Source organism: Nansenia antarctica, assembly GCF_963989245.1.
Source record: "Nansenia antarctica genome assembly, chromosome: 2".
Taxonomy (NCBI): domain Eukaryota; kingdom Metazoa; phylum Chordata; class Actinopteri; order Argentiniformes; family Microstomatidae; genus Nansenia; species Nansenia antarctica.
Window position 1 is genome coordinate 85637402 of NC_137675.1, and position 12498 is coordinate 85649899.

Sequence of the window (12498 nt, forward strand, 5' to 3'; positions counted from 1 at the left end):
AAACTAGGATTAGGGTTAGGGTTAGACTTGCCAGCATGTACCAAGTCGACGTAGCACCTAACCCTAACCCTAGTTTTCCCACATGTACCATATTCCCACATGTACCGTAACATATCTATCAGACCTACACATTGTCAAACTCTACAGATCAGAAACACCACAAAAGCAGTTTAGAGATTAGAACCACATCCTTTCAGACCCACCAGAGATAAATCCACTCACGCGTAAAAACAGACAGATAAGAAGTGTTCTCTTTCCCCAAGTATCAAGCGGCCATTACGCCGTGTTAAGGCTCTTTAGCAACTTATTTTCCAGCGCAACATTAGCGTATCAAGTCAGTAGTGCAGTAACTATTTTTGATGCTCAACGGACTGTACTTATATATTATTCCAAAGCGCTTTACAACAGCCTCTCATTCACCCATTCACACACACATTCACACACCAATGGCGGCAAGCTACCATGCAAGGCGCCGGCCCGCTCATTGGGAGCAATTTGGGGTTCAGTGTCTTGCCCAAGGACACCTCGACATGTGGACAGGAGGAGCGGGGGATCGAACCGTCGACCTTGTGACCATTAGACGCCACGCTCTACCTCCTGAGCCACAGACGCCCCTTTTGAGACAGACGAATGGGCTAACTGTCGATGTTGAATAGGCTAGCTGTCGATGTTGAATAGGCTAGCTGTCGATGTTGAATAGGCTAGCTGTCGATGTTGAATAGGCTAGCTGTCGATGTCGAATAGGCTAGCTGTCGATGCTGAATAGGCTAGCCGTCGATGTCGAATAGGCTAGCTGTCTATGTTGACTAGGCTAGCCGTCTATGTACTTGGTGTCCACGGTGTGGCTGTCCCGTATGGAGAAGGGTCTCCAGGCCAGGACCTGCACCACGGAGACACACAGCGGCACCACACACACCAGGTAGAACATGGCACTGCGGAGGCTCTCCAACGCACTGGGGGGGGAAGAAAGGGATAGCGTTAAAAGTGTCCAAAGTTATAGTTAAAAATATATATTTGGATCCCCATTAGAAGCACACGGATGACCTCTAGTCTTCCTGGGGTCCTGAACATACAAAATACAGACATACAGACATAATAAATGTACAATCTACCAAAGATAAAAAGACACTCAGTCAAGCTATAAGTGTCTATAGTAAAAACATAGCCTACGAGACTATAACTCACAATTGACATACTGATTGTGAGCAATAACAATATATACAATATACAGTAACAATACAGGTATAGTCAATTGTACAACAGTACAACTAAGCTCACAAGACAAAGTGAAAAATGTAATATAATAAAGTATGTTGCTAAACAGCTAGACAAAAGAAAGAGTTAGAACTCTTAAAAATATACTAAAAAATAACAGTCAAACATACATACAAAAATACATACAAAAATGAGCCTATATATGTTAGACTAATAACTACAATCTTCCTTTTAGGGAAGGAAAAACACTATTATAAATGTGTTCATTAGGAATTAAAGCTGGAGAAACTAGAGTAAAGTAATCTAATGGCACTATGCTATATGTACAAAATGTCGTTTAGAATTCATAAAATATGTTTCATTGCTGTCAATCAGCAGCTCTGATGTTGACATCATTGACATGTGGGTTCCTTGACCACTAGAGGGAGCCTGTGTTCCACCAGCATCCCTAATAAACTCAATAAGCATCATGGTAGAGTTCACATCAGGATCTAACCTCTCCACGTTAGTGAACCCTAAAACCACTGAAACCTCTAGCTAACTCTAGCTCAGTGGCCTTGCGGTTAGACTGTCTGCCCTGAGATTTCGAGGTCGTGAGTTCCATCCCCGGCCGAGTCATACCAAAGACTATAAGAAATCCCTACTTGGTACTCCGCATTAAGGGTTGGATTGGGGGGGGTAAGACCCTGCGACATACCAGCGTCATGTCCAGAGGGTATACTTGTACATCAACATAGGGTTCCCACGCCTTCTGAAACATCACATTCAAGCACCTTTCAAGGACCTTCAAGACTCAAATAAAACATTTTTGAATAGGCTATATATATTTTTTTAGAGAGAGAGAGAGAGAGAGAGAGAGAGAGAGAGAGAGAGAGAGAGAGAGAGAGAGAGAGAGAGAGAGAGAGAGAGAGAGAGAGAGAGGGAATTCAAGCACTTTCAATGACCCATGTCTATTTTCCAAAACTTTTAAGACCTTGAATGTTTTTCTCAAATTCACAAACTTTCAAGGATTTCAAGGACCTGTGGGAACCCTGTCATGTGCATACTGGCAGAGCAAACCTAGATGACAGCTATCTTTGATCTGGCATGTGGCCTGACTTTACCCTGAGTCCAGATCCTTCTCTGCGTCCTTCAGACCCTCGTAGTCGAACTGGTTGAGGATGGAGACCACCACCATGGGGGCCAGCGACTGGGCCGGCTTGGTGAACAGAGCGTTGGTCCCAAACACCATGGAGGAGAGGGGAGACCTAGACAGAGAAACAGAGGGAGGATGAGGATGATGATGATGAAGGAGGAGAAGAAGAAGAAGAAGAAGAATGATGTATACTTTATTGATCCCAGAGGCGAAATTATCTTTTTTGCACACACCCCCCAGAAACAGCACACACACACACACACACACACACACACACACACACACACACACACACACACAACAGCACAGCACATTCTTAGCGAGAACCGAGCTCTGGGCTCTGGGCACAGGGTCAGCCCCCGATAGGCGCCCCAGGAGCAGTTAGTGGTTAAGTGCCTTGCTCAAGGGCACAACGACAGTGGTGGTGGTAGGATACCTTAGATCAGCAAACCTCAAGTCACCAGCTCACATCTTTCCCTCTTTCCGATTGCCGGCTGGCCTCTCTAACCTCTAGTCTACCTGCCGCCCCCATGAAACAGAGGTTAAGTTGTTCAACTTGCTCCGACCGAGCCTCGAACTTGCAGCATCTGACCTGCCAACTCACGTGATCATCTCCTCAAACACCCTGGCAGTTCGATACCGCGTGTGGGGGTATTTCAACTGGAGGAGTGAGTGTGCCATCTCAACTCTGTTATAGATGCACATCACAAAGACCCATCTCTTCAGGCTACACCTTAACCGTCCCTCCTGAAGACCCATCTCTTCAGGCTACACCTTAACTGTCCCTCCTGAAGACCCATCTCTTCAGGCTACACCTTAACTGTCCCTCCTGAAGACCGATCTCTTCAGGCTACACCTTAACTGTCCCTCCTGAAGACCCATCTCTTCAGGCTACACCTTAACTGTCCCTCCTGAAGACCTCCATCTCTTCAGGCTACACCTTAACTGTCCCTCCTAAAGACCTATCTCTTCAGGATACACCTTAACTGCCCTCCTGAAGACCCATCTCTTCAGGCTACACCTTAACTGTCCCTCCTGAAGACCCATCTCTTCAGGCTACACCTTAACTGTCCCTCCTGAAGACCCATCTCTTCAGGCTACACCTTAACTGTCCCTCCTGAAGACCCATCTCTTCAGGCTACACCTTAACTGTCCCTCCTGAAGACCCATCTCTTCAGGCTACACCTTAACTGTCCCTCCTGAAGACCCATCTCTTCAGGCTACACCTTAACTGTCCCTCCTGAAGACCCATCTCTTCAGGCTACACCTTAACTGTCCCTCCTGAAGACCCATCTCTTCAGGCTACACCTTAACTGTCCCTCCTGAAGACCGATCTCTTCAGGCTACACCTTAACTGTCCCTCCTGAAGACCCATCTCTTCAGGCTACACCTTAACTGTCCCTCCTGAAGACCCATCTCTTCAGGCTACACCTTAACTGTCCCTCCTGAAGACCCATCTCTTCAGGCTACACCTTAACTGTCCCTCCTGAAGACCTCCATCTCTTCAGGCTACACCTTAACTGTCCCTCCTAAAGACCCATCTCTTCAGGATACACCTTAACTGTCCCTCCTGAAGACCCATCTCTTCAGGCTACACCTTAACTGTCCCTCCTGAAGACCCATCTCTTCAGGCTACACCTTAACTGTCCCTCCTGAAGACCCATCTCTTCAGGATACACCTTAACTGTCCCTCCTGAAGACCCATCTCTTCAGGATACACCTTAACTGTCCCTCCTGAAGACCCATCTCTTCAGGCTACACCTTAACTGTCCCTCCTAAAGACCCATCTCTTCAGGATACACCTTAACTGTCCCTCCTGAGGCATCTACCTCCACTCTACCCCCCCTGTACAGTTTCTCTACTGTTTAAAAAAATATAAATAAATTAAAAAACGTCCTTCTTCTAGCACTACGACTGCCAATGGCCCCTGGCCTGAGCATAGATGACTTTTTCCTGCTACCACTAGGGGATAGATGATTCACTTACAAAGTGAAATGTGTTTGTTCGTAAGTCGCTTTGGATAAAGGCGTCTGCTAAATGCCAAAAATGTAACGTGATGTCGTCTGTCGCCATATCGTTATGTTAAATATCACTGGGATGTGTATTTGACTCCAGAACAAGCTCGTCCATTCTGACCTTTAGCGACGTAAGTGCAGGCACCTTGCCTCAGGTCGTTTTTGGCAGGTTAATATCAACGCGTGCCTCACGCGCCCTACAAAGTGCACCTCTCAGCTAGCTCGTTTCATGCCGGGTGCCCTTGCGAGGGAGCGAGACTAGAGGCAGCCTGTCCAATCAGAGCGTTACAGCGAGCGCACCCCTGAGGGAGCGGCGGTCTATTTCTGTCTGTGATAGATCGCCCCAGATAGAGGTCACCTAGGGGTCACAGAGCACCGATTCACTGGAGCGACCAGAAGAACAGCGCTGTCATTGTGAACACAGCGGTAGGGGGGAAGGGGGAAGGGGGGAGGGGGGTGGAGGCCGGCGTTTACCTGCGCTTGTGTTTCTGCAGGTCTGAGTCGATGATGTCGGCCAGAGGCAGGTTGAAGAGACTAAAGGCCGCCTGGATCAGGATCCTATAACAGAAACACACAGAAAAACACACACAAAAAGATGAGAAAACAATAACACACACAAAGAGATGTGGAAACAAAAACGTGACGATGATTTTAGATTAAATGGTGTTTGGGTGACGAAGCTACACTCAGTCTTCTACTCTACTAGTGTTTCTGAACTGTACAATTTGACACCTGAGAATGTGTAACAGCAATTAAACATGTCTGATAGCAATTAAACATACTTTAGGAATTATAAGTCGCATATTGTACATAATATCACAGTGCCATTCGATGTTATTCTTTTACTCTTGGGAACGTTGACTTATAATTCATTCGACGATATCAAAAACATATGAATGGGCAGAGTGCACCTGCACAAGAGGCCGTGGTCTCAGTGTGTGTCTCTCTTGTATAAATAAATAAAGGTTAAAAAAAACAAAATAAAATAAAATGCCAGAGAAAATGGCCGACGTTACTCAGCCGACGTACATGTTGGCAGTGAGGAAGAAGGCCAGGATGTAGTAGTGGTGGGGGCCCAGCATCACCATGACGACAGCCATGCCCGCCTCCACGTAGAAGGTCAGCAGGATGAGCTGGTAGTACCCCACGCTGAGGAGAAATCTCTGGGTACTCAACACCAGTAACTGACAGAGACGGAGATATCAAACAGAAACACACTGTTGCAATCTTTAAGTACTCAACACCAGTAACTGACAGAGACGGAGATATCAAACAGAGACACACTGTTGCAGTCTTTAAGTACTCAACACCAGGAACTGACAGAGACGGAGATATCAAACAGAGATAATTACGAACAAGGTCGTTTTAGTAGTGGAGAAATACACTGTTGCAGTCTCTAACTACTCAGCTCCTTCTGCAAAGCAAATTCCCCACAGGGGCAATAACAGCTTCACTTATTCATTCGACATTCAATCAATGTAGGTCGCTTTGGATGAAAGCGTCAGCTAAATGGCATATGTTATATTATTTATTATGTCGCTCTTCATTGATTTAGAAGGTCAAATCTCTGCCTATAACCCGGCTTGTTGGCTGTATACCAGTACCAGTCTTACCTGTATACCAGTACCAGTGTTAGCTGTGTACCAGTACCTGTGGACAGATGAAACCGGCCCCGTACATGCAGCTCCTAGCCAGCGACGACAGCTTGTCTGGGGGTATCAGATGCTCGGCGAAGATCATGGTGAAGTTGTTACAGAAGGCCACCAGGAAGACCTGGAAGAAGTTCATGAGCACGAACGACTGGAAGTCCCTATTGGACAGGATCTGCCAGGTCATGGAGGTCACCGCGGAGAAGGAGAGAGCTGATTCGCCAGGAAGAGGAGGAGGAGGAAGGCCCTGGCCGGTGGGGTCGGGCGACCCGGGCGCCGAGCCCTTGGCGTCGAAGCGGCTCTCGCTGTGGAGGCCGGTGTAGAACATGCAGCCGCAGGCCAAGATGGCCACCAGCACGGTGAAGCCCTGGAAGGAAGGGAAGTCGTCCATGTTCTGAGACAGGAGGCCACAGAAGAGCACGCTGGAGGAGCCGATGAGAGACGCGATCTGGGGAGAGGAGAGGAGAGGAGGAGGGGAGGGGAGAGGATGGGAGGAGAGGAGAGGAGAGGAGAGGAGAGGAGAGGAGAGGAGAGGAGAGGAGGGGAAGGGAAAGGAGAGGAGGGGCGGAGGAGAGGAGACGAGACGAGAGGAAAGGAGAGGGGAGGGGAGGGGAGGAGGAGGGGAGGGGAGGGGAGGGGAGGGGAGGGGAGGGGAGAGAAGAGGAGCGGAGGGGAGGGGAAAGGAGAGGAGGGGCGGAGGAGAGGAGACGAGACGAGAGGAAAGGAGAGGGGAGGGGAGGGGAGGGGGAGGGGAGAGAAGAGGAGCGGAGGGGAGGGGAGGGGAGAGGAAGGGAGGAGGAGAGGAGAAGAAGGTCATGCTCCAATGATTTCAAAGGTATAATTTATTCCTCCTTTCCTGGAAGTGGGCTGAAAACTGATCTGACAATGAATGGATGTGTTGTGTGAAATCTACAGTGTTAGATCAATGACCAGTGGACAATCAAACAGGGCAAAGACCTAATTGTTGTCTATCTACCAACCAAGACCTAATTGTTGTCTATCTCTTACCTGGCAACCCTAAAGACACCCCCTCTCTCCCACCTGGCAAACCAAACACCCCCTCTCCCACCTGGCGACCCTAAACACCCCCTCTCCCCCCCCTACCTGGCTGTACTTGACCAGCCTCAGGCGGCTGTGGTGGTGGCCGGAGATCTCGGCGAAGAGGGCGCACTGGGCCAGCAGGACGAAGGTGAGCATGCCGTCGAAGGCGCACAGCGCCACCACCAGGTGGAGGCCGCTCAGCCAGTCGCCCGGGGCGTAGGATCGCCACGGGAACCAGGCCAGCAGGAAGGCCAGGGCGTAGAAGGGGGCGCCGTACAGGATGCTGAGGCGGCGGCGGGAGCAGAACGCCACGCGGGAGTTGTCCTGGAGGTAGCCGAACAGAGGGTCGTTCACCGCGTTCCACACCATGTACACCACCTGAGAGGAGGAGGAGGAGGAGGAGGAGGAGGAGGAGGAGGAGGAGGGGGAGGAGGAGGAGGAGGATGATAATAATAATAATACATTAGACTTATATAGCGCTTTTCTAGACACTCAAAGACACTTTACAAACTGCCTTGCCTTTCTCCAGTGGAAACTTTTTCAATTGCAATATTGTGAGACTGGGTGTTTGTAACCACTAGATAAATTATATAATAATAATAATAATAATAATAATAATAATAATAATACATTAGACTTATATAGCACTTTTCTAGACACTCAAAGACGCTTTACAAACTGAAAAGATCGAGTAGTAATAATAAAAAGAAACAAAGGGTAAATAGAAGAAAGTATAGGTGCCTAATGGAGGTAGTGCTGGGGACACATGGGAAGGGGATGGGGAGGGGGAGAGGGTTAACTGGTGAAGGCGAGCTTGAAGAGGTGGGTTTTGAGGGCCTGTTTAAATGTTGGCAGGGTGTTGGCCTGTCTGATGTGGTTGGGGAGGGCGTTCCAGAGGGACGGGGCTGTGGCTGAAAAGGCATTTTAACGTTTATTCGCGGGTGAATCAATGTCGTTGAGCAAGGTTGAATCGCTGTTGAATTTCTTTTCGATTTTGAACTTTTTTATTTGTTATTATTATTATTATGAATTATTCTAATTCTGATTTATTGCCATGCAATCAACTTGTTAGTCAAGTGTTGAAATTTGGTATTTCTGCTCTAGTCATATCCGGCGCCCCTGGAGCAATTAGGGGTTAAGTGCCTTGCTCAAGGGCACATGCAAGCCCCCTCTTGAGGCGGGGATCGAACCAGCGACCTTTCGCTTGCTAGCCGGCCTCAACAACTGACATTATTTCAACCACATTTCAATGTTGAAGGTGGACAGAGAAAAACACAACTGCTCAAAATACAATGCATTCTTGTAACGGTTGTGTGGTCCATTCTCCTAAACGTATCATGTTCCCTGTATGCATGAGTCAGCTCACTTGGGGAACTAGAACCACCGGGAATGTTGTCCTCTCCTCTTCATGGAGCCTACAGGACATTTACTGTAACTGTGGTAGGAACTGGCATCCATCACACTGTCTGAAACTCAACACCTTCGTCTGGTTACCCTCTATTAAAAACGGATTACTAGATATAGTCTCTGATCACTGCACCTGCTTTTAAAATAACGTCCCCCAGGTCCCTGCTATTTTATATAGGCCTACTGTATATATTGTGATTTTTATATATATATATATTTTTTAATATCATTTTTATATAGTGATATTTCTTAGGATGTTTTAGATTTTTTTTTCTTTTTTACTTTTGTTGTTTATTGTACTCATGTTTTATATTGTATGTAGGCTACTGTGTTGTGTTGTACAGACTTGCCTCTGTCCCGCCTCTCGGCCAGGTGGTCATTGCGAATGAGAATTGGTTCTCAACTGACCTGATCTGGTTAAATAAAGGTTAAATAAAAATAAATATAGAGTACTCACTTGTGACTGGTGGAAAGCTCCCTCGGATATCTTGTACTTGTTCAGGAACAGCTTCACATAATAGAAGTTAAATATGCTGTTCATCATACTGGCTCCTAGGGTGGTCATACAGTAGGCCACGGCGGCGGGATGCGCGCCCAGACGGGCCAGGAGCCTCCCCATGTTACACCCGCCTGAAGGGCACGAACCTAAGGTTTGAAGTGCACGAACCTAAGGTTTAAAGTGCACTCACCTAAGGTTTAAAGTGCACTCACCTTAGGTCTGTTTTTTTGTTTTCTTTCAGGAAGTTGCACACAACGCACTGTACTGAATGGCACCTGAATGTGAATGCAGTTAATGCATGGTCAAGTTCAACGGTCGATTGCAATAATGCATTCAGCGTGATAACAAAAAACGAATAATGCATAATGAAGAGATCCTCATTTAGTTATCCGTCCTGATATGCCGTGCAAAATAACTGCCTCGGATGTTTTGGAGAGAAGGATATAAACTCGTGCAACTCGTTTTCTATGTTTGCGGAAATAGGCGGGACAAAGAACCATAACAAACAGACAGTGGACGAAGTGGCTCTTTGACTCCACCTACTTTGTGATCATTGGCCAATTAAACTGTCATTATAGAGCGCGTCATACGGGTAGAGTTGGGCCGCGTTCATAAACTCGCTCTGAGAGCGCGGGAGCGCACACTGGGTTCAACGTCATAAAGAGACCAAGTAATTTGATTGGACGAGAGGCATTCCATGAGTGCTGACCAGATTTCCACAGCGAATTTACGAACACAGCCTCGGTGTTCGCCTCTAGCACAGTGTGCCACGTTGCCGCAGATACCGGACGACGCCACCCGGAGGGTGTTGAGTACTGCACACACACCCACTCTCTCACACACACACACACACACACACACACACACACACACACACACACACACACGCACACACTCCTCCCTCCTCGGTCATTCACGGCAGTCCGGCGAGTCAGCGCACGGGAAGAGCACCGGTGTTTTAGAGCTGGTCTGCCGGTCCTAGTCGTAAGTGTGCCGGTCGCAGGACCACCGAGCTGCGGGAGGGGGGGGGGGGCCCGGTGCTCTCGGGTCATATGATGATGATCGTGGAGGAGGAAGAGTTTGAGCTGAAGGACGAGGAGCCGTGGTACGACAGGCAGGACCTTGAACGCGGTAAGTGGGAGCGGACGGGACGGTCGCACCCTTAATACAGCCGCTGGACAGGCAGCTTCATATGGGGCGTACCTAGTTCAGCCTCGCTGCATTATCAGACTGGAAGACTACTATCATATTATTATTATTATTATTATTATTATTATTATTATTATTATTATTATTATTATTATTAATAATAATAATAATAATAATTATTATTATTATTATATTATAATATAATAATAATAATAATATTATAGTAGTCGTCCAGTCTGATAATGCAGCGAGGCTATAATAATAATAATAATAATAATAATAATAATAATAATAATAATAATAATAATAATAACGACTTTTGTTTTGAATGTTCTGATACTGTGGATTAATGCCAGTTTATCCGGCTGATGAAATGTGTGTGTAAGGACAGAGACATGTTTTGCCAGCGGGACAGTCTCACCACAAACCTCAAATTACAGACTATATATTCCACCCACATCCATCCTCTTTAAAACTGCCGTTTTTTGTTTGTTATTTTTGGCTTTTTCATTGGGTTTATTTGCTGAAAACATGTTTTGTAGGCTACATTTTCCTTTATATGTTTTGCTGTGCTGTGATTTAACTGCTACACACATCTCATTGTACAGGATATTCTTGTGCTTCTTTGTCACAGTCATGGGGTGTTTAGTCTGGGAGTTCTGGAAAAGCAGGATGTCCTGAAGCTAACACTTCCACTGTGTTCATTATTGTGTCCCGTTAAGAGAGAGACAGAGAGAGAGAGAGACAGAGAGAGAGATACAGTAGGTAGCTAGCTAGGTAGAGAGAGAGAGAGAGAGTTAATTGTGTGTATTCTGTGAATAAATTAAGTGTGTGTGTGTTAGTGTGAGAGTCTTCCTTCTTCTAGCATTGTGACGGCCACCTGGTCCGAGCATAGATCACTTTTCCTTGTGATGACTGATGTATAGATGATTCACTTACTTATAACAAAATACATTTGTATACATTTTGTCTAAGTAGCTTGGGATTTAAAGGCGTCTGCTAAATGCCAAACATGTGTTTGTGTTATAAGTGTATTATAAGGTATAAGTGTTAGTGTGTGTACTCAGTAAATGAGTGAAGTGTGTGCGCGAATGTGTGTATGTGTGTGTGTATGTGTATGTGCGTGTGAGTGTGCGCGTGTGTGTGTGTGTATGTGTGTGTGCGCGCGTGTGTGTATGTGTATGCGTATGTGTGTGTGTGTACGTGTGCGTGTGTGCATGCGTGTACGTGTGTATGTGCGTGTGTGTGTGTGCGTGTGTGTGTGTCTGTGTATGTGTGTGTGCGCGTGTGTATGTATGTGTGTGTGTGTGTGTACGTGTGCATGTGTGTACGTGTGTTTGTGTGTGTGTGTGTTTGTATGTGTGCATGTATGTGTGTGTGTGTGTTTACACATGTTTTCCTGTGTCTTACACATGTTTTCCTGTGTGTTTTACACATGTCTTCCTGTGTGTTCACAGATCTCCACTTGGCGGCGGAGCTGGGTAAGACCCTGCTGGACAGGAACCATGAGCTGGAGCAGAGCCTGCAGCAGATGGACTCCACCAACCAGGAACAGCTGCAGGAGATCGAGGTAAACAACATGTCCAACACGCTACGTCACCACCGGCCCAGACCAGGGGGGTGTTCCCTCCAACACGCTACGTCACCACCGGCCCAGACCAGGGGGGTGTTCCATCAACGTCGCTAAAGGAAAATCCAGGCTTATTGTTGATGAAGTCTGGCGAGATTTATCCAAAAATAAGCCGAGATATTCCTTTAGCGACATTGATGGGATACCCCCCAGGGTTGGTACTGGTGGGTGTCTGCCCCCCTGCCAGGGTTCCTACGGGTCCTTGAAAAAAAATCAAGGTCTTAAAGGTTTTTGAAAATAGACATGGGTCATTGGAAGTGCTTGAATTCCCCCCCTCTCTCTCTCTGAAAAAAAATATATATTCAAAAATGTTTTACTTAGCTCGTCAACTAGTAAATAAGTCTCTGTATTGCTTAACTTTACACATATTTCACAATATATTGTTTTGCTGTGCTGTGGTAGAGAAGGCAAGAGACCATCTAGTGTTCACACATTCAAGCCTCTCTTTTTAATTGTTGTCTGTGAGCGGATAGTTCGTTCCTATTATATCAATTCTCATCTAGATCTGTCTCAAACTATGCCGTGTTGGGTCCTTGAATTTGAGGGAATTGAGTCTTGAAAGTCCTTGAAAGGTGCTTGAATCTGATTTCAGAAGGTGTGGGAACTCTGCCCTGCATTATGCCGATATCCTGCTTTTGATTTGATGCTGAGATATGGTTTCTCGCTTGGTTTTTGATTTTGGGTAAACGCAGGGAATTTAGTTAGGCATGACGCTGGTTGTCACCTGATTGGCCCTCAGGCGTTCCATCTGTGCTGGT

General features: G+C 46.7%; 2 protein-coding genes across 2 annotated transcripts in view; one reads left to right on the forward strand and one right to left on the reverse strand.

Annotated features, from left to right (window-relative positions):
* Positions 1–74: 74 nt before the first annotated feature.
* mfsd13al (major facilitator superfamily domain containing 13a-like) lies at positions 75–9404 on the reverse strand. The gene is made up of 7 exons (XM_080523663.1): positions 8920–9404; positions 7119–7433; positions 6016–6462; positions 5395–5549; positions 4840–4923; positions 2319–2462; positions 75–953 (listed from the first exon to the last, which is right to left on the reverse strand). Exons 1-7 carry the CDS (start codon positions 9079–9081, stop codon positions 812–814), a joined length of 1449 nt encoding a protein of 482 aa, XP_080379789.1. The 5' UTR covers positions 9082–9404; the 3' UTR covers positions 75–811.
* Positions 9405–10019: 615 nt separating this feature from the next.
* The window catches only part of cdr2a (cerebellar degeneration-related protein 2a), a gene marked incomplete at both ends in the record, with an annotated part of 15115 nt that continues 12636 nt past the window's right edge, over positions 10020–12498 (forward strand). The window contains 2 exons of the mRNA XM_080523591.1: positions 10020–10092; positions 11568–11680. Coding sequence (XP_080379717.1) covers positions 10020–10092; positions 11568–11680 — 186 coding nt within the window. The remainder of the gene's footprint in view (positions 10093–11567; positions 11681–12498) is intronic.